Raw genomic sequence first — 22,297 nt, 5'->3', positions numbered from 1 at the left:
AAAAATTGCGATGATATTGCATTTCATGCGAAGATTTTTATCATAATATTTTGCAAATTACGGTTAATGACTTGATGTGATATTTCGATGTGGAAGTCAAGAACACGGACCTACGTGTTAGTGCAGCTCTCCATCCAGTTGTCCCCAACCCCTCCCTCGCACACACGGTCCTCGAAATGCCACAACGTCTTTGCTCGCGCGTGAATCCTCCCTTCCCAAATGGCCAAATCCTACTACTGCCCCTGACCGACGAATCGATCCTCTTCCCTGACGGCAGCCGGGCACTCGTGCCTCCTTCCGCCGCCACCAGAGTCCTTGTGTTGACTGTTGTAGGTGTCCTCATCCGCCGCGACTGCTCCACAGGGCTTGCTGTCGGAGTAGGGATCCCTCCATACTTCGACTGATGTTCTTTATTTCTCGGTAAGAAGGTTCAACCTTGCCTGGTCGGATTGGTCCAAGAGTGTTTTTGTCCGCCTTGAATTACCAGCCTTTACTAGTTTCCTTTCGCTAGTGATCGCCAGCTCGTCACCTTCAACGCCAAGAATAAATGGCTGCTGGGAGGGGCGTGGGCATCAGCCAGCTCTTGAAGAGATAAGCAGAGCATGGATTGGAAGCCCCAAGCTATCCCTGGCCACATGCTGGCATTCTTAGCTCTTATGATCATGCATCGTAAGTTAAAAATAGACATGATTTTGTTGAACATGAAACTGATATCATTCAGCCATCCTGCTGAGGTATTTGCTCTTGTTATCTGCGAATGTTTTTTCTCTTTAATTTTCATGGAAAAACATATGACCAGAATAAGGCGTGGGCATCAAGGTTATCAACAAGTGTGTGCCTCCTGTCACTCGATGTCCTTGATTTCATACCGGGATCTGGTTGGTGTTGCCTATACGGAAGAGGAAACAAAGGCAATGGCTGCTGAGATTGAGGTGGTCGATGGTCCTAATGATGAAGGCGAAATGTTCACACGCCCGGGTAAGCTAAGTGACCGTTTTCCACAACCATATGCAAATGAGCAAGCAGCTCGTTATGCAAATGGTGGGGCATACCCCCCAGACCTCAGTCTAATCACAAAGGTGAGACTGGTGCATTTGATGTAATGTGACATTTGAGGGTTGTGTGATTGTGTCTAACTCTTGCTAATACATATTTGCAGGCCAGACACAATGGCCAGAACTACGTTTTTGCTCTGCTCACTGGCTATCGTGATCCACCTGCTGGTGTTTCGGTAGCCTTCTTTGCTATAAATGTTTGGACATTTTTGTGTTGATGGACTTTGGTGGTTCTCATGTGTGTGCTCTCCTGTTGTTTTACTTTCCTAGATGTGTAGAAAATAAGGACTATCTTGTGCTTGCGATATGGTTTTGTATCAACTAGTATATGGATAAATTGGACTGACATTGCCACATGATATCGCTTCAGGCTTCACTCATGCGTAACCTTTACTGGGGCTTCAACTTTAATCCATGACAATGTTGTTTATCTATTTCTGTTAGTCTTCACCAATTATGCAGGTCTTCCTGTGGTGATGCATACAAGTTTCTTTATAACTAATTAAGCATTCAGATGTTAGTTTTAAGGTTCTATTCTTTACCTTTTAGTGCTGGTAAAGAGCCCTTTTATGTGTGGGTCATCCTATATAGGTAGGGTCTAGTAACCCACAAGCTATGCAGATCCTTTCAGCAGCTTTGCATTTTCCTCCTTTCTCCTGCTGTTAGTTTTGAATGTGGAACACAGCATAGAATATACTGTATTTTGACAATTGACTTATTTTTGTATCATAACCCTCTGTTTTTTATTTAAAATTTAGATTCTTGAAGGCTTGCATTACAATCCCTACTTTCCTGGTGGCGCGATCGCGATGCCCAAGATGCTGATGGATGGAGCTGTCGAGTATGAAGACGGAACTCCTGCAACAGAGGCCCAGGTGACTCTCATCCTTTACAACCAGCACCGTGGAATCAAGTTTGGGCATCAAACTGAAGGATGTATTATTCTCATATGCAAATTCTAGATGGGTAAAGACGTTGTCTCATTCTTATCATGGGCGGCGGAGCCTGAGATGGAAGAGAGAAAGCTGGTATCTTCTTGCAACATCCCGGCATGATTATCTTCTGTTCTGATTGCCAAGTATAACTTGTGCGTCTAATTGCATATTTCATCTCGTGATCCTGTATTAGATGGGAGTCAAATGGATTTTCCTGCTCTCGCTCGCCCTTCTGCAAGCTGCATATTACCGGCGCATGAAGTGGTCCATCTTCAAGTCTCTCGCAAGCTGGTCCTTGATGTAGCTAACTGAGGCCTAATGCCTCATTTGTTCAACCATCCAGTCGATAATTTGAAGTGTATGGAATAATCCGTATATGTGTATATGATATACATGCTGTTTCATAAAAAAAAAGATATACATGCTGCAACTGGCATGGTACCCATGCCTGAAATGTAGATTTCTTGGTTACCATTACCCTTAGCCGTGGGGGTGCTGTTTTCGGATTTTTGCCTGGTACCAGCAAGCATACATAGTCGATATGTTTGTCCTTTTGAACTCCTGTAATTGTGAAATAAATTGTTTACGCTACTTCGTTTGCTATCTGTCGTTACATACATGTTTTTCTGAATCGATCGATGATGGAAGCCAACACTGAACTCTTGTGATAAATGAAGAAATGTTTTCAAATTGAGAGGCACTCTAGTTGTCTAGTACACCGCACCCCACATGAAGAAAATGGAAGAGGATAAGATAAGAGACACAAGTTTGTCTGTTCCCTCTTTGAAATTTTCCTCGACGAAGGCTGAGAACACCGAAGCAGTTCGTCATGGCATGGCGGCACCCCATCGTCGGAAAGCCGTCGGTCCTCCCCGTCGCCGACGAGCTCACCCCGAGCCAAGCCATGCCCGGCCGCAGACAGCTTGATGACCAACCGGGCGGCGCTGTTTCGATTTCCAGCGTTGCCTCACTAAATCACTAATCCACCTCTCCAGGATGAACAGAACAGCGGCACTTGTTCCCAGGTGTCGGTTGTCCTGTTGGTTCCAGATTCGAGCAAACGGAATCATTGGCATCAGCAGCAGACAGGTGGCCGGCTGCGGCCCGCGGGACATGGATGAGTAGACGGAGAGCAGATGCAATCGGGGCTTTGCTTGCACCACCGGCCTCGTATACGAGGCAAACGGGTGCTCGTGGGGTCTAAAGTTCAGAGGGTCATATCAAAGAGAATCTTGTTATTTAAAAGTATTAAATAAAGTCTAATTATAAAACTAATTGCAGAACCCTAGTGCTAATTCGCGAGACGAATCTAATGAGGTATATTAGTCCATGATTAGCGGATGATTACTGTAGCATCACTGTGGCAAATTATGGATTAATTAGGCTCATTAAATTTGTCTCACGAATTAGCACCCAGCTGTGCAAAAAGTTTTATAAACAGATTTTATTTAATACTTTTAAATAGTAAAATTCTTTTTGATGTGATGGGTCTAAAATTTAGAGGGTAGGAAAGGAAAGGGCCAAAACCACGTTTACGGCGGCGACGGCGACGGCGGACGGGAAGCCACGGCCACCAGGGTAGAGTGAGGGAGGTGCAAATTCGATTTTGAACTGGGGTTGTTTGTGCAAATAAGTGGGGTGTTTTATGAAAATCTGGAAATACGCATTTACATAAAACCCTCTAATTTGTCACGATCCAAATTAGGGAGTTTTGTGAAAAATATTTGGATCGTGATTATTTAATCGCGATCCATTTCAGGGGCCTTCCTGCAAAATATTGTGATCCGCTGCTCCCTTTCCTGTCGCCGGCGGCCGATCCCTGACGTCGACGGCGAGCCCGCCGAGGCTTCCGCTGCCCCTATTCCAAGACGGAGAACCCCTTGAGATCCTGCGCCAGCTCTGGGGGAGGAAGCGAGCGACGCGACGCGCGAGGACATCAACGGGAGGTGCGCTGCAAGGACGGACGCCGCCGCCGCCGCGCCCGGTGCCGGAGCCGAGCGGCGAGATGTACGCGTCATTCAAAAGCTTGTCTCCCTCGCCTCCGCGGTGCTGTCTGTACCGCCTGGCTCCGCTTGGATTGATGAATGCTGATGCTGTCCTGATCAGGACGTGAAGAGCTGGCTGCCGAGCGTGACGATGGCAGTGCCGTCGCCCATGACGGTGGTCAGGGTCATCTCCTTCTCCAGGATCCGGTCCAGCTCCGCCGCCACCAGCCGCATCCTGGGCCGACGCCTCGCCGAGGGGCTCAGGCACTGGAATGCCAGGCCCACCAGCTCCGTCATGCCCTCCGATGTGAAGCTCCCTCCCAGCCTGGGGTCGATCAGCTCGTTCGAGCTGAAATGTGCCTCCATCTGACAGATTCACAAGAACTTTTCTAGTCAGGCAAAATCATGGGCTTTATTTACTAGTCTAAAATCGGAGATAAGTTTCTTTACTGGAAGTTGAGGTTGGAGATTTTACCCAATGAGCAAGAGGTTCCTTGGATTCTGGTGGAATTAAGCCGGCAGCTTCCCTGCCAGTGATCAGCTCCAGAAGAAAAACCCCAAAGCTGTATACGTCGCTGCTTTCAGAAAGTTGGGCCAATGAATGTAACCTAGAAACAAACACACAAACAATGCGTGATAAGAATTGTGAAGGAAATTTTGCATGAGTCTTTTATAAAGTCCTACTGCGATAGTCTGATAGAAATGCCAAGTGCAGGTCATGCAGAGTTTCAGACTCACTCTGTATCTTGGTAGACGCTGACATTCGGCGGAGCGGCGCCTTCAAACCCTCGCAGCAGCCTGTCGATTCCGGCGTCAGACACCTTCGCGATGAAGTTCTCGTCGACCAGGACGTTGCTCGTCTTGAAATCCCTGTGGATCAACGGAGGTGCCAGGGTGTGCAGGTGATTCAGACCTGCAATTCAGAATTCAGACTTCAGAAACTCTGTCTGTTTAACACCTTGCACTTTTTCCAGTGCATTAATCATCATGAGGGATGTAAAAGATGGTCTTGTAACCTTTAGCTGCTCCAATGGCTATGGAGAGCCTCTGCTTGAACTCCAGCCTTGTCATGGGCTCCTTGCCGGTGTCTGATGAACAACACACATACAATACAACACAGTGTTCATGCAACATTCAGGGAGACGGAAGGTTGCAGTTAGCATTCATCAGCTTTGCTCATTACCGTACAAATGGCCGCTCACACTGCCGTTGGGCAGGTACTCGAACACCAGCATCTGTAGACCCCCTTCCTGGCAGTAGCCGATCAGCGTCACGACATTGCGGTGCCAGATCTCTGATAACCTCCTGACCTGCATTTCACAAGGGATCGGTGTATGTTTCAGTCAAGTGACGAAATTTCATCAAATGTACTGAAGATGGCCATGGTGCACAAGGCGCTGGGCAGTTCAGAATTCAGAAACAATTTGTGTTGATCGGTAACTGAAAACGGCACGGTGCCGCGATTTTTTTGCTTTACCTCATCGGCGAAGTCCTGCCGCGGCGCGCCGGCGCGGCGCTTGATGGCGACGACGGTGCCGTCGAGAAGCAGGCCCTTGTACACCAGCCCGAAGCTCCCGGCACCCACCAGGTTGGCCTCGGCGAAGTTCTTGGTGGCGTGCGCCACCTCCTCCAGCGAGAACTGCCTGGCGCCGTGGAACTCCGGCGCCGACGAGGTCCGGCCGAACCGGCCCCACTCCGCTGATCGGCAAGCCATCACACGTAAGCGGCGGCGACGCGACAAAAATTGCAGACGGTGTGCGTGCATGAACTGCAGGCGAGGAGCAGCACGGTCACGTACCCAGCGTGGGAGGAGCCTCGGACGAGCCAGTGTCGGAGCTCCGGTCACGCCGCGCCCTGAGCCGCCGCCTGACGAACCACGCCGCGACCAGGACGGCCGCCAGCAGCAACGCGGCGGCGCCGGCCGCAATGCCGGCTACCACCGGGGTTGACAATGCCATCCGGGCGACCGGGGCATCGAACCTGCAAATAAACGTGCAACCCACGATCGAGCAGTCAGAGAGGAGAGCCAGCTCAAATACATCGACCGGGAGACGTGCGGCGAAGAATATAAAATCAAGTATCATCTCGCGGATGAATCGTACGAACCTCGGAACGAGCAGGGACTTCTATAGCTTCGGCATTCATCAATGAAGCAAGTGAGCTCCGGAACACTCTCAACTCTCTTGCAGCTCAACAGCGCCGCCGCCACCGGCTTCCTAGCTAGGGCCAACGGAGAGCTTGCGCCTCGATCGCAAGCTTCACGAGCTGACCGGCCGGCTCTTTAAAGACAAGGAGAGCGGCATGCAATTCGTCAACAGGAGGTAGAGAGGAGCAAGAAGACGCCACCCGCCCAGGTGGGTGTCGGAACGGATGCGATGTGGTTGATGCGCAAGCGTAACCTCCCCACATGGCAATTGGGGATGGCCGGATGGTGCCTGCAACTTCTTCAACTGCTGAAACAATTTTTTTTTTCAGTGCAGCCTGTGCATGTGGAATCTTTCATCTGGAAAGAACGGATCAGTGCCTGCCTTTAGACGGTTCTTCCCATTTCTTCGCTTACGTTTTACCAAGCGATGAGGTGATAATTTAAATCGACGACAACGCCAGTGCAGCGAGAGCTGCACATGCATACGGCGAACGTGCAGGAGGATGAAACCAACAATGAGCGGTCAATCAGAGACTGTTGCTGATCATGTGCTCTTGGGCAACAGTGAAATAGTAGTAGGATGAGATCAGCTTCCCCATTTCATCTCAATTGGGAGACCAAGGCTTTGAATGGAACAACTTTCTGATGGTCAGAATTCAGAAATGTGGCAACTCAACTAGCAGTATAATTGGCCAGGCCGGACCCTGATCTAGTCATCAGTCGGCGGTGGTGCCCGTGGCTGTCCTGCGCTAGCTACTGGTAGCAGCTACTCCAGCTGTTATTAACGTGAGCGAGCTTTGCCAGTGGGGACCACGGGATAGCTAGGGCTTCCTTTGACTGACCATGAGTCCATGATAGGCTGGAAAGCCGAGCAGTATGATGCACTTGTCACCTAGTGTGGTGTGGTTAGGAGGCCATGGACGTCCGAAAAGGAAGCGGAAGCGCTCGCTTTCCGGCCTCCCAAAAGCTCCCTGTCACCACAAAGTGAAAGTCTGTCCCTGAAAAAATATTTTATTTTTTCATGTAACTGACTGAAGTGCTGAAGAGCGACCGGATGAAGACTGAAGATTTTACTTCAAGAGGGAAGCTGGAATTCATGGTTGCAGATATTGGCACAAGAGTTGTTCGGAGGAGTGATCAAATTGCATAAGAAAATACTGTATGTTCACCTGAGTTGAACTCATCTCATGTGCTGCTTAGCTATGCATGCTCAAAAGACAGTTTTGTTATGCTGGCAAGCGGCAACAAGTTGTTGTTGTTGCTTCTAAATGAGCACCTATTATAGCTTAAAATACTGCAAATTGGGTAGTTCTCAGCAAAAACAAGTGTGTTTGGCTGATCACGCAGATACACAGAGAAATGTGCTGCTACATTATCAAGCCACATGCAAACTACAGCACCAAGTGTATTGGCCATTGGGTTCGTTCAGAGTCTTTAAAAAACGGGGAGACACAATGAGTTGTACATGAATGAGGTGTGTTCATGCAAAAAACGACAAACTTTACCGGCTTGTACTCTTTGATTTGGTAGCTTGGACATTGGAGACCCTATTTCCACTAATTTTCAGGTTATACTTACAGTTGAGTACTCTTTCTCCAGAGATTCAGAGTTTATTCCTACATCAGATCAAGAAATGAGCATTTTATTTGGAAGAACATTCCATTAAAAAAATCAAACATTTTGGGAGAACATTCCAGCAAAACTTTGTAACAAAGGTGGTGCATTTAATTGACTCCAGAATGTGAATGATTTAGGAAATAATGGGCAATACAACTCTTTGCAGGCTAGCAGCATGCAACTTGTATAAATTCTAGTCCTAGGAGAGCTGTAATAGCTAGCAATAAGGGGTCCAGTCAGATACTCTCCCTCCGAGATCCAAATCTGAATCCAATAGTTTATCAGATTTGCTCGCGCATACACACACACACGCTAGATAGAAAATTGAAGGACATCTGAACATTTCTAGTTACAAATCTATCCCTTGTAAATTTAAGATTCTTTCATTCTGCAGAAAGTATTTTTTGATCTGAACTTCTGGATGCTACTAGAAAAATGAGGTTGCCTGGATCAGATTGACTGTCTCAGTTCTTCAACTGTCTGAAGAGAACAGCTGTGATCAAATCCATTTGTTCTCTAAATAAATTAAGTTCAGCCTTAATGGTCTTTGATAGAATATACTATATTAGTATTATATCATCATATTTTTACATGGATACAACATCTGCAGTGAACCTAGACTGCCTTTGGACATGATCCAAGATGCAGGTTCAGTTGTTTTGCTAGTAATATATATGAAGAGAAACATCTTCAGGGCAGCAGAGTTACTGCACAAGGGCCAAAGGGAACAAGATTAAAGAAATAAACAGCACATGCGTTGTGTCCTCTTGCAGATGAGAATCCAATGGCTGTCACAATAAGAAGTGCTCTTCAGAACAGGCCAACTTCCAGCCAGGAGAATGTAGAATTATGGGATATCCTCTTACCAGATCCATATATACATAATAAAAGTTGTTGATCTATATTAAGCATCATACTAGTCTGCACAGTTGTTGAACCATAAGCAGATAGGGATCCAAAATAAGTAATTGAAAGTCTGCAAAAGAAACTCTTAACGGTACTTTCTTTGAAGTGTTAAAAGTATACATTACTTCAAACTCAATACTTTGCTAATTGGAACTAAGGTTATCACATGCTGAAATTATTTGTTGTACACAATGAACCTAAACACTGTTAAAAGTTTACTAGATTAGCTTGAACTTGTATTATTTTGCTAACACTTGTATTTCTTGCAGTATCACTACTAGGACTACTAGCTGCTATTGACTGAAATGATGTCATGAAAAAGAGTATATCATATCTGGAATTTCTTGCAGTATCAGTAGGAGCTGCTTTTCTTGGGAACAAAATCGAATCAACAATGGAAACTGACAACACGAGCAGAGAGAATTACATGTTAGAACATGACTTTTGCATCTAGATCTTCTAAGACAGTTGCAAACTATCCAAAAGGACTGAGCATTTAAACTACAAAAGTAGTAACGAATGTATTGCAGGTTTGCAGAAAATCGAAAGTTTCCAGGAATTCACAAGAACCAAACAGCATAAATGCAGCAGCTCCCTTGAAACAGGAGTAGGGGAGAAAAGACAGGGATGAATGATAACACATGCAGAGGAGCTGGTTGTAGCGCCAGCATGCCAGCCAAGGTGTGCAGTCCGGCCCGGGATCCCTCTGCACGCTCTCCTCCTGTATCCGCCAGCGCGTTAACCACATGGTTTGCACCAGGGTTAGTGGTCCAGTGTGTTTCTGATCCCTGCATCTCCAAGCCTCAAATTTTTCGCCGCCCCGCCTCCCCACCCCCCCCCCCCCCCCCCCCCGGGAAAACAAGATCCGAGCTGAACAGGAGAGACAAGTCACAAGGCGGCAAGATTGAAACGAAAAGACACCAAAAACTCCCTTCTGCCTCCTGTTCTCCTGCGCTAGCCGCATCTGCAGTTTTTCAGAGCTGCCAGGGTCCCATTGCCGTTGGCGTCCAGACAGGCACATATGCATTGCTCCCTTGGGAGCTGCAGGATTGATTGGAGGCGCCTGCAATAGGTTGCAGCATGATCCGGTATCGTCTTGGCCACAACTGCTGCGACAGTTGCATCTGCTGTCTGAATCCGTGTCTGATCATGTATGTACGCATACCGGCGGCGAATGCCTAGAGACAGTCAACCGATGGTCATCGACATCGAGCAGGGCGCAGACATGCAGTTGGGGATGAGAGATCTCTACGTGATATTCAGTGCCGTAGAGGACGCCAGATCTACTGCATTGTGCGCGTACAGTACAACTGTACGATGGTCAAAAACGTTTGCCTGACGCAGCAGTGTATGGATTGGCCTGGGTAATCTAGAGTAGCTCGTTCACCCGCAAATGGAATCCTCAGCATCAGCAGACATGGCGCTGGGCAAGGAGGGATAAGCAGAGGAGGAGACGAGATCGGGCGCTCCGGCTGGCAAGCCTCAGATCTCCGCCGAGTCCACGTCGCCGGCGGGCAGCGGCGGACAGGAAGTCATGGACATCAGCGATTCAGAGCAGACAGGAAGGCGCAAACCAGATTTGGGGATAATCGCGATCCAAACTAGGGGGTTTTGTGAAAACATTTGGATCCCATTTCAGGGGTCTTTCTACCAAATATTGAGTCCCGCTGCTTTCGTCCCCGTCGCCGGCGGCCGAGCCGGACATCGACTGCGAGCCCTCCGTTGCCTCCCTTGTTTCGGATGGAGAACCCCTCTAGATCCACCGCTAGCTTTAGGGAGGACGCCAGCGACGAGACGCGCGAAGACATCGATGGCCGTGCGCCCAAGGGGCATGGGCGTCATGGCGCGGCGGCTCTTCCGGTGCGGCCACCTCGGGTGCCGCTGCAGCGACCTCGCATCGCGGGAGCGCGTCCCCGTCCTGCTCCCGCACCACCACCGGCGCGTCCAGGAGGCGCGACACGGAGCTGCACTTCCTCAAGGCCTGCCTCTACCACCGTCCGGAGCAGGGATGCCTTCAACCGCTGCCGCGCGGACGAAGAGAGTCGCGGACGTCTTCCCGTGCCTATTCCGCGCGTCACGGACGAGCACGGCGTCGAGTACCGCTGTGTGGCAGCCAGACCACCGTGGCTGTCACGTGCATCAAGCCCGGCGACAAAGAGGACTCCTCTGTTTCCGTGCGTCTGGACGCGGAGCGCGGCGGCAAGGATGGGGGAGCCGTGCCTACCAGCTACGCCATCACGCACTACTGGAAACCCACCACCTACCGTGTGGTTTGCACTAGGAGAAGATGAACACACTCACACCTCTAAGGTTGTCTGCTCTAGGATTCTGACTGGATGTCGGTACCCGCTGTGTGCTTTCATTTAAATAGAGGTCCCGAGGGGATAAGCTACAGTAAAGGGCGCTGGGTATAGGATCCGGCGCAACTTTCAAGCAAAAGTAGTCTTGGTGCATGGGTTGCATGTAAGCAGTAAATGCAGCGTGATGCTACCTAAGACTAGTCGATTTGGTCTAGATCCTGCCTACACAAGGGTTAGAACCCCAACAATTCTCCCCCTAAGCCTTGTGTGTCTTGCCTAAGGGTACTTGGATCATCCCAATCTTGGATCGCAGCTCCTGAAACTTTACTCGCCCGAGTGCCTTTGGTCAGGATGTCAGCGAGCTGGTCCTTGGTATTGATGTAGTCGGCGTCAATGAGTCATTTCTCAATGCAGTCACGAATGAAGTGGTACCTCAACTCGATGTGCTTGCTCCGCTAGTGGAAGATGGGATTCTTGCTCAGCGCCAGTGCCGACTTGCTGTCCATCATGAGTTCCACGCACTCGGCCTTCCTTCCCATAAGTTCACCAAGTAGTCGCGCAAGCCAAACTGCTTGGGTTGATGCTGCGGTAGCTGCAATGTACTCTGTCTCATATGATGACAGAGCCACCACTCATTGCTTGAGTGATTGCCAACTCACTGGGCACTTCCCAAGGTAGAAGAGGTTGCCACTGGTGCTCTTGTGGTTGTCGACATCGCCGGCATGGTCGCTGTCTCTGTAGCCAGTCAACCGAGTTGTTTCGGTCAACTTCTCATAGCGTAGGCCGTAGTCGAGCGTGCCGTTGGTGTAGCGGAGGATGCGCTTCACCGCCTTCATGTGCTCTTCAGTCGGTCTCTCCATGAAACGACTCGCAAATCCAACCGCAAAGGCCAGATCTAGTCGCGTGTGGAGGAGATACTAGAGGCTTCCGACTAGTCGCCGGTACTCGGTGGAGTCGACTTCCGGAGCGGTGCTATCGCGGCTCAGTCGCGGTCTTTCCTCCATGGGCGTCTGGGCAGGGTGGCAACCCTTCAGCCCGCCAATCGTCATGACTTGGACGGCGTACTGTGCTTGGCTCACATTGATGTGCCCGCCATCTTGATGCACTTCTATGCCAAGGTAGAAAGAGAGAAGCCCGAGATCACTCATCTGGAATTGGCCCTTCATCTCCTTCTTGAACTTATTGATGGCCTGTTCAGATGATCCGATGAGCACCAAGTCGTCGATGTAGACCCCGACTAGTAGTGGCTCCCCGTGCTTGCCACCACCTCGCCTGTAGATGGCGTGCTCATGCGTGCTCTGCTTGAAGTTGAGTGCTTTGAGCGTCGAGTCGAGCTTCGCGTTCCAGGCTCGCAGCGCCTGTCGTAAGCCATAGAGGGCCTTACGCAGTTGCAGCACCTTCCCTTCCTCCCTTAGGACGACGAACCCGGGGGGCTGCTTGACGTAGACCTCCTCCTTCAGATCTCCATTTAGGAAGGCTGATTTGACATCCATATGGTAGACAGTCCAGCCCTCCTGGGCTGCAAGAACCAGAAGCACTCGCACCGATTCCATGCTAGCAACAGGCGTGTATACTTCATCAAAGTCGACGCCAGCCTGCTGAACAAAACCCCGTGCCACCAGTCGCGCCCTTTGCTTGATGACTTTGCCCGCCTCGTCGCGCTTTAGCTTGAACACCCATTTTAGCCCAATGGCCTGGTGCCCAGCTAGGAGTTTAACCAACTCCCAAGTCTTGTTGTGCTGAACCGAGTTGATTTCATCGCGCATTGCTGCCCTCCAGGCTTCCTCCCGCTCCGCCTCAGCAAAGGAGCATGGCTCCCCCGTGCTGGTGAGCATCAACTCCGCCTCCTCGAGTTCCACTTGCTCAAGGCCTGGGTGCGGCTCACTGAGCAAGTCTTCCATTGGGCGATAGTGCAATGGGGCATCATCGTGGTCGTTGTCGAGGCGCGATTCGTTGCTGCCGCAATTTGGTGCAGCGCTCGCGAGTGGATCAACACTTGGAGAAACCTCTCGAGTACTTGGAGTACCCGTCCGAGTATGTGGTGTGTCCTCTCGAGTGCTTGGAGTACCTGCACGTGCACTCGGAGTGGCTTCACGAGTACTTGGGGTAGCCGCCCGAGCACTTGGATGGGCCACATGGCTACTCGGACTGCCCTCACGGGCACTTGGAGTCGTATCAGTGAGAGCGGAGGGAGTCGGGGAAGCAGTTGGGGGAGTTGTCGGTGTTTTACCACCACGCCCATTGAGGGATACCCTCGAGGTGGTGAGTTTATAGGTAGGGTGTCACCGAGATCAGGAACTCGAAGGTGCAAAGGAACGCAAGGTTTTAGACAGGTTCGGGCCGCTGAGAGCGTTATACCCTACATCCTATGTGGTTTGTATTGCCTGATGATTGTCCCTGAGGGGGTCTCTGTCCGCCTTTATATTTTCTGGGGGGACAGATTTACATGGAAATTCTAGTCAGGTACAAGCCCAAAAGTCCTACCTGAATACTTATCGGGTAGTTTCCTACCGTGTTCGACTAGTCTAACTACTATACGAGTAATTCTACTATATTACAAGTAGTTACAACAGTTGTAGAGCGTGGGCCATGTCACATCCCGTATCCTACGAGAAGTGTGCCACGTGGACAGTCCCGTGTGCTCGGGTCTGACAAGAGTCGCCTCACCCCCAGAAGTACTGGAAATAGAGTCCGTAGTAAGCGGAGACATAACATGGGAAGTGGGAGAAGCACTCGGGGGGTGGGGGGTAGCTGACTCCTCTGCAGCCACCATAGCTTCCACCACGTACTCGATGACAAAGTCGGAGTTGCACCCAGTGTTACCATCTTCCTCCTGCGACCAGTTCCAGCCGTGGTCTCCATCAAACACTACGTCGCGCATTGTGCGCACACGCTGCGTTATTGGGTCCAGCACCTGATAGTCCTTACCTCCTTCCTCGTAGCCGATAAATACACCTAGGGTCAACCCGTCTTCAAGCTTTCCGTGACACTCGAGTTCCTTTACGTACGCTAGGCACCCGAAGGTGCGTAGGAACTGGACCGCCGGCTTGCTTCCATACCACGCCTCATATGGCGTCTTATCGGAGAGCGCCCGGGTGGTTGAGCGGTTGAGGAGGAACTGAAAAAGCATCTAGGCCCCTAATTGATTTTGGTGATTCTTGACAATCACAATTTGGGATATGATGCCTTGATGAAGTTGTGTGCAGGAATAAAAAGAAAGATTTAAGAAGAAGATGAAAAGAAGGTCCCCAAATTCAAATATGTATGGTGGTGGAGTTCACTGGTTATTTGATTCAAATTTTCTTTTTGAAGTTGAGTATAGGACCACCGTACTATAAAGGGGGATGCTGTCGATTGATCTAGGTTGTCAAAGTGCTTCATTTTGAGATGGAATACTTTCCTTGAGATAACCTTTCTCACAAATTCATCTGGGTCGGATGATCCGGCCTGCCAGCCAAAACCCTCTGCCTCAGGCCGGATGATCCGGCCTGAATGGCTTCTCCTCACTGCCCTGGGTCGGATGATCCGGCCCTAGGCCGGATGATCCGGTCCATTCGCCTGAAACCCTCTGTTGCTTGCCGGATGATCCGAACCCTTGGTCGGATGATCCGGCCCTGGGAGTTCTGGAGAGTTTTTCGTGCTTAAAGTGAGTGCTGGGTCGGATGATCCGGCTATAGGCCGGATGATCCGGTACCCTTCAGTTTACACATAATGGTCACTTGAGGAGGGTGTGGTATTTATACCCTCTCACCCCCCTCATTCATGGCTGCTCTTTCCCAACGACCTAACACTCCTGCACAACATTGATTTTCACTCTCTCCTCCATCCAAGAGCTTGATTCTTGCCAAGATTCACCTAGGGATTGTGAGGAAGTGAGATTTGGGGTGTGGGAAGAGAGCACTTCATGGTCTTTCACTTGTTCATCTCAAGAAGCACTTGAAGCATCCTCGATTCGTCGATTTGCGTTTGTTACTCTTGGAGCATTGCTCCTAGACGGCTAGAGGTGCCGGGAAGCTCCCATTCCTTTGTGGTTTGAGCTCCCGGAAGTTTGTATTGTGGCAGAACCAATCTGAATTATACCGGCTCAAGTACGCGAGTCCACTTCCGAGGGCTCCAACGTGTTTCAAACGGTATAATCCCTTGGCCTGTCGGGTAACGTCCCGATAAACCACCGATACACAGGATCAAATAAGGTTACCTCACACGAAGGTGAGTCCAGAGATACAATCACCATCACATTTTACATAACAGGGAATTACATTACAAGAGTTTATAAAAGTAGTACAAAGTTTCAAACTTAGAGAAAACAATACAACTGTTTAAGCTATGATTTTTAGCAGCGGAAAAATATACGCGATGATCTACAGCACGTTGACAAGACGGATGTCATGCTAAGCCCGGGCACGACATCACTCGATATCACCAGTGCTGGCCGGGGACGGATCCCATTCCACGGACCAATCATCTGGAAGAGCACAGGGCCAAGGCAAGGAAAGAGTAGGGTCTTCACAGATATCACCTGAAAAACATTCAACTAGCAAGGTTGAGTATACTAATACTCAGCAAGGCTTACCCGTCTCATGGTATACTTAGCCATGTAGCTAGACTTATGAAGGCTTTTAGCTTTGGGTAGAGTTTTCAGCTGAAAAGCAACAAAGAGTAGATCCTTACTTTCAACTTTTAGCTTTCAGGTTCTAGTGGATTAACCATTCTAGGTAAGCACCTATAACTACTCAAACATGGTAGAATCTTTAACCAAACATCATCTTTCATAATCACAAAGTTGCTCTTGTTACTCTATGTGATAAAGGGGGTAAGCAGTCTCATTCATCGTGAGAGGCGGACGATTCCTGAATCGAGATTCAACCTTGCAAGGGTAAACCTAACACACACGCTTGGAACACCACAGGGTCGTTCCGAAGCAACCGTTTACCTTTCATTCCGACTCGTGGATCAGATCCACCACAAGCGACTGCAGGTCATACGCACTTCCAAAGTGCAGGACGTACGTCTGTAGCGCGACTACAAAACCCGTACTCCTGGTTGCCCAGCAACACGTATGCCTACACGTCGAACTAAGTAACCAAAAGAAGCAAATACATGTGGTGGGGGGTATGTCCACTCCTCGGGCCGATCGGTTACTAGGCTTACCGCTTACCATATTTCACGGCATGTGGCTAGTACTTTCAAACGCTTAACCACCGCTACCACACACTACGACCTTATCAAATTCCATACACAGACGGGTATCATCTCAATATGATACCTCACAAAATCCCGTCCGTCATCCTTATAGTGATAACAGGAATGTAAACATCACAATTCCTGTATCGCGCGAGTGACAGGAAATCACTCGACTTCTACCGGTCCTATAAGCATAGCAGCTAGTCGGACTCAAGTTCTAGTGTACAATACATTGGTTTCTGGAATTATGCAACTAAGGTTTTCAAACAACTCCTAAGAACTTAATGCATAAAGATATATATAAATAATATAGGTTGCAGTGTAATAAAGTAGGGGTTATGTCCGGGGCTTGCCTTTATTGGTGGGTCTGAAGTCAGTAAGTCAATATCTTCCGAACTTTGGTTCGGGGCTTCAGATAATCCCGCGACGAAGTTCCCGGGGTCTTCAGAATAACTTCCTTCTGGTTCCGGGATTAGTGGGTAATTTCCGTCGGCGAGAGTGGTCGAATCTATATGATATGCAAGATGGAGTTTAATGAATGCATACACTTTCATTTCAATTCACGATAAAGTTGCAATCCAAATAAAGGAACATTACATTTCGACAAACAACCTAACTACCCTGTACTGGGCAGTCATTTATCGAGTATTAACTAAACTAACTAGTCTCGTTAGGCAACAGGGGGAGTTACCCTAAACATCTATACTAACTTCATTAGGTAGCATGTTTGATTATCTAATTGGTTGGTGTATAGGTCTTGGTCTTAACCGATGAGGATGCATCAGGTTTAGCTGACTGATATGCTTTGGTCATGCCTAACAGAGGCGTGTGTACTGTACGATCTTATTGATCTAGGGTTGTGTACTTTGGTCTGGGTAGCTGATTGATAGGTGCACCTGTTTTCTAATTGATCAATGAAAACATCGATCACTTTAGCAGAGGGATGTTTCCTAAAGCGGCTGTGTCCTAACTAATCAGTGTGAGTATCGGCGTACTTAACTGACCGCGTGCATATCAGCATAGCGGATCCATGCTTTAACAAAACTAGTCGATTGGTGATTTGACCTTCTAACCGATTTAGTGTATTGGCACATTCGCCGATTTATACATCGGGTAGAATTTGTCGAGTGATGTATCGGCATAGCTAGTTGATTAGTGCGAGTAACTAGCCGATAGTGTATTGATAGACTAGTCGAACTATGCATCCGTACGGTTTGGGCCTCGGCGTGCTCAGCCGATTGGTGGGTCGGCTGTGTAGCTGGTTTTCATCCTTAATGTTCTCCTATATCTATTGGGGTACATCAGCCGTGTAGCTGATTGTCCTATTATGCACTAACTGTGCCTTATTGAGATGCGCTTAAGTGTTAACCTAGATAAATAGGTGTGGTTGCATCGACTTGATCACGTCAGTACAACAATCAATTGTCATACAGCCGATGGGGTTATCTAAGTTAGACCTATTTCAAGAATTAGGTGTAACAGAACACTAATATTAAACTAGATTGGTGAGACCATAAGTGCGGAGTTAGAGTAAAGAGGACGTGGTTGATAGGTTGGTGCCGATGGCGATGTGTTCTACAGGGGTGCAGCTGATGGAAGTGTGGTTGAGGGTATATGACTGATAAGCATATAGCCGATCTCTCAGCCGATAAATCGGCTGATAACAGTGTGCGGATAAAGATAGGAAAACTAAGGATTGACCGGCCATATTTGACCGCTATGGAAAACAACTGGAATTGGCTTAGATCAGTGGATAACAGAGCTCTAAGATCGTGTGTGTATCTCCGGTACGTCGACTATGTGCAGCCGATACGTTATCAAAATCGGATGGCTAGTCGATCTGTGAACATTGATTGTGCATTGGTAAACTAATTGAGAGTGTGAACATTGGCCGAGCTAATAGGTGCGCATGCGTTTAGATTTGTGAATCGGCTTAAGTAGCCGGTTCCCTATGCTGTACTGGCTGTGCTTAGCCGATAAATACGTTCTCTATTGGATGTGCCTATCCGATTCTTGACTGGAGTGTTAACCAAAGTAATCAGTGTTTAAGTGGTTCGATGATATTAATAAATAACTGATTAACGCATAGCTGGTATGGTGGTGTAGATCGGACCAGGTCGATTAGGGCACTAACATTGGATCGGACCGATAGGGTGGTTAACATCGGGCCGAGGGGCTTTTGCCGGTAGGGAAGAAGTCAAGGGGCTTATGGCCGATAGGGTCACGCCTATCGAAAATCGGCTGAACTAGTAGCCGATTGGTAAGCCTAGTTACAAAGGTATATTAACTAAGTAATCGATACACGAGGTAGACTAGGACCTTTATATAGGAAGGGGCTCTAACAATATTGCAATCAAGACTGAAGTAAAGGCATGAGCATCCATATGAATAAAAGGTTAATCAATCATCACAAAAAGTCTGCCATAGGGGCAGCAAGTACATTAGACATGGTGCACAATTTATCTTTAGTCAATCTATGGCAAGGACTTTGGCTACCAATAGCTAATTAAGTTTAGCGTCACACAAATAGTAGGCTAAATATAAATCAAACATTTCATGTTCGAATTAGACCTCTCTTATGCTTTAAAGTTGCACAACAAGTCTAATTAAGATTTAAACAAGCGGCACAAGAAACACATTGCAATAACAAGCAAACATGACTAAATATAGCTTTAAGTGGATATGCTTAGCTATTTCTTCTATAAACAAATTGAATTGATTAACTTAAAAGAATTTAAGTTACAAAGCAAAATTAGGTTTAAAAATTCCACATCAATTCATACTTAATCTATAAAAATTGTATACCAAAAATCATGATCTACAAAGTTAACATATAAGAGCTATGAATATTACACTCTCTTATCTTGGATTTAACATAGATTCAAAACTATTTGGTTTCATATCAAACTCACTTAATAGAAGTTGTAGAGCTTAAAATCTAGTTTCTAACAAAACAGGTTTTGCAATTTTTGGAATTTCCTACTGTTTTCTATTGATTTTACAAGTTAACAGCGCTTCTCACATGAAATAACAAACATTCTTACATATAGGTCCCCACACAGCACTATTTCTGTGAGTCTATAACTTGCAAAAAACACCCTGACCTTGTCTCAATTGTTGCACGAAGTCCTTCCTGTGAGCTTGAAACGGGAAACAGAGGAGGCGCCGTGGGGGGGGGGGGGTCGATTCCGGTGAGAGCAAGCCATGCCGGCAGCCGGGGAGCTCGAGTGGCACACCAGGAGTCCGTTTGAAGGGTCAGAAGGTGAGGAGGAAGACCGGAAGGATGTTCTCGACAGAGGGGGGGGGGGGCGGAGCTCAGAGTGCGGGTTGCTCCTGCGCTCGCCCGGCTTCTGCACGCGCTCTTGGCCGCGCCGCCTGCGCGCCTGGGCCCGCTCGCCCACGCGCCGAGCCGCCGCCTGGAGCCGCCTGCTCCTGTACGCGCTCGTGCCCGCGCTGCCGCGCGCCGGCCGAGCCGCTGCTGTCCGCCCGCTGCTAGGCCCGATGCTGCCTGGGCCTGTGCCGCCGCTGCCCTGGCGCCTGCTGCCGCCAGCGCGCACCGCTAGACCTACCGCTCGGTTCCTTGGCTGCTGGATCCCGAGCGCCTGTGAGGAGAAGGGATTCATCGGAAAGAAGAACAGAGGGAGGAAAAGAGCTATTTGGATGCTGCTGCCGGTGGGAAAAGAGGAAGGGAGGCAGAAGAAGTACACAGCGCGGGGAGAGGATAAGGGCTCGGTGGAGGAGGTGGAGAGGATGGAGGAGCAGCACAACTAGACGCGTGGATTTTTGCAGCAGGAGGTGGCGATGATGGTCGGCACAGCGGCAGCTGCAGAGCAGAAACAGAGCAGCGCCAGAGGAGGAAGAGAAAGGGAATTTCCCGAGGACTTGTTTGTAATTTTAGAAAATTACAGGGACCTCTTGGTAAAGAAGAATTTAACCACTGTTCTAGAGCTCAAATAAAAACGTGACCAAAATGAAAGTTGTACAACTTTTTAAGCTCTACAACTTTGTTATAGGGTTTGAACTCCAAAACTCAAAATATGAGGTTTTATTTTAAGACTTGGACTAAACTTGAATTTTATAAAATCTTTATCATTGTTAGTGCAAATTACATATAACCTTGGACCTGTTTGCAAGATGCTATGTAAGTCATGATTACTTACATTATTACCTTTCTTACTTCTAGTAATTTTGGAAAGTTACTTTTGTAAATCAAATACTTGCACAAAAGGACTTATACTTTTATAAAATTACATAAATTCCATTATTTTCACCATTTTACCCAAAATTTTTTACACACTTCAACATACACATTTCTAATGAAACTTTTGGATAAATAAATATATGTTTTATAGGGAATAAAATAAGGAAAACATGTTTACAAAACCACCTTTAACTTATTTTGAAATTACCTCCTATTCAAATACATTTTACAGAAACAACCCTAGGTTTTTCTGTAATTACAAAAATGCCCTTTTTACTTGCACTTTAAATTTTCAAAAGTTTTACACAAACACACAAAAGTTTTACACTAACAAGCATGCACTTCACACTATCAAATTATAAGCCTAGCTTACAGACACATGAACTGTCACATGTATTACCCATCTCTTTGTGAGATCAATAGTAAGTAACTCAATCCTTCTTTGTGGTTGATTGTGAGAGACTTGGGGCTAGTCACAGCCCGGCTCTTTGTGAGCATCTCAACGGAGACGTAGCTCCTTTGTGGAGTGAATTTCGGATTAAATCTTGTGTCTCCATTTACTTATTGTTGTTCATATTGTTCTTGAGCTTGTTTTGACCCGATCTACTAGATAGGTGTAGATCTTTCACATTGAATACCTGCATAGGCTTTGTAATACCTTTTACCAACTTTGTATTCAAAGGGAATTGTCAAATTTTAAGTATATTTTGAATTTAGTGGTTGGTTACTTTCTCCCGGCAGGAAGATCCGATCTTAGGCCGGATCATCCGACCCCCCGGAAGATCCGACCTGGTGCCGGATCATCCGGCCCCTGACAATTTTCTGCCAAGATTTTTAGGAAAATTCGAACAAGGCCTATTCACCCCCCCCCCCTCTAGGCCTAGTGTTGGTCCTTTCAATTGGTATCAGAGCCTAATCCCTTGATTAAGGCTTAACCGCTAAGGGAAACACACTATGGCCGGGATCGGTGATAACTCCGGTATTGGTGCATCCTCTGAGAAAGAACATGTGGTTGTGGAATCATACTCAGATGATGATGACGACTTCGCTATAAGCGATGTTGATTAAAGCTTGGAGGAAGCGGAGAAGAAGAAGAAACGAAGTGAGAAGATAAGAAAGAAGATTGCCAAACAAGCCGAGAAGAAAGCACAAAAGCTTCTCAAGAAGAAGTTGAAGGAGAAAGAAATTCTTGCAGGACTTCATGCGGTGTCTCATTCATATGAGACTTCTTCCTCTCATAGAACTCTTGATCCTGCTAACCTTGCTTTTACATCGGTTCCAATGGGAAAAGTTCCTCACTTTGATGGGAGTAACTATGCTCGTTGGAGCGATGATATGAAAATGTACTTATATGGTCTTCACCCTTCTCTTTGGACTATTGTGGTTGTAGGTGTGGATATCAACGCCAACCCCCCTCACACAAAGGAGCGAGAACACGACTTCTTCCGAAATGCTCAAGCCGTGATGGTTCTTCGAAGCTCTCTAAGCTCTTATGAATACAACAAGATAAGAGGGCTTGAAATTGCAAAGGACATTTGGGATACGCTCCAATTGTCTCATGAAGGAACGGATGTGGTTAAGGAAGGAAAGATGGATGTTCTTCAAGGGGAACTTGAATCTTTTGTCATGAAGAAAGATGAAAGTCTTAAAGAAATGCATGATCGCTTGAAGCTTCTTGTGACCGAGATAAGAATGCTTGGTAGTAAGGATTGGGATGAGCACAAAGTCACCAAGAAAATGCTTAGAGCATATGCGCCTAAGAATCCAATGCTTGCAACCATGATTAGAGACAAAAGAAAGTTTAAGCATATGCTACCCATGGAGTTGTTCAACAAGTTGCAATTCCATGAGATGAACAACTTGGATGTGTCCAAGTCTATTGAACAAAGTGAAGTCAAAGCAATTGCTCTAAAGGCCGAACCAAGCAACAAGAATGAGTCAAAAGAGAAGATCTCAAAGTCTAAGAAG

The 22,297-nt window shown here is 47.6% G+C and overlaps 2 protein-coding genes across 2 annotated transcripts; one reads left to right on the top strand and one right to left on the bottom strand.

Annotated features, from left to right (window-relative positions):
- The first annotated feature begins 115 nt into the window (after positions 1–115).
- Positions 116–2,593, top strand: LOC112891552 (cytochrome c1-1, heme protein, mitochondrial-like). Its single transcript, XM_025958443.1, is given in 8 exon segments — positions 116–420; positions 512–669; positions 800–1,079; positions 1,160–1,231; positions 1,814–1,930; positions 2,018–2,083; positions 2,184–2,267; positions 2,270–2,593. Coding segments are annotated over 6 exon segments (600 nt in total). The 5' UTR covers positions 116–420; positions 512–669; positions 800–851; the 3' UTR covers positions 2,303–2,593.
- A 1,373-nt stretch (positions 2,594–3,966) lies between these two features.
- LOC112895093 (probable leucine-rich repeat receptor-like protein kinase At5g49770) lies at positions 3,967–6,213 on the bottom strand. The gene is made up of 8 exons (XM_025962973.1): positions 6,082–6,213; positions 5,774–5,955; positions 5,453–5,673; positions 5,159–5,285; positions 4,992–5,063; positions 4,714–4,888; positions 4,451–4,583; positions 3,967–4,341 (listed from the first exon to the last, which is right to left on the bottom strand). Exons 2-8 carry the CDS (start codon positions 5,931–5,933, stop codon positions 4,093–4,095), a joined length of 1,137 nt encoding a protein of 378 aa, XP_025818758.1. The 5' UTR covers positions 5,934–5,955; positions 6,082–6,213; the 3' UTR covers positions 3,967–4,092.
- Positions 6,214–22,297: the final 16,084 nt, after the last annotated feature.

This window comes from Panicum hallii, chromosome 5 (assembly GCF_002211085.1).
Source record: "Panicum hallii strain FIL2 chromosome 5, PHallii_v3.1, whole genome shotgun sequence".
In the NCBI taxonomy this organism is placed as follows: Eukaryota; Viridiplantae; Streptophyta; class Magnoliopsida; order Poales; family Poaceae; genus Panicum; species Panicum hallii.
The sequence above is the reverse complement of the archived record's forward strand: the minus strand, read 5'-3'. Positions and strand labels throughout refer to the sequence as shown.

Bases quoted from the DNA above. Each gene is read 5' to 3' on its own strand.
- LOC112895093 (XM_025962973.1), bottom strand. From the start codon at position 5,933: ATGGCATTGTCAACCCCGGTGGTAGCCGGCATTGCGGCCGGCGCCGCC. The intron at 5,064-5,158 runs GTAATGAGCAAA...GTTGTTCATCAG, and splicing joins TGTGAGCGGCCATTTGTACG to ACACCGGCAAGGAGCCCATG. The intron at 4,889-4,991 runs GTTACAAGACCA...TCTGAATTGCAG, and splicing joins AGCCATTGGAGCAGCTAAAG to GTCTGAATCACCTGCACACC.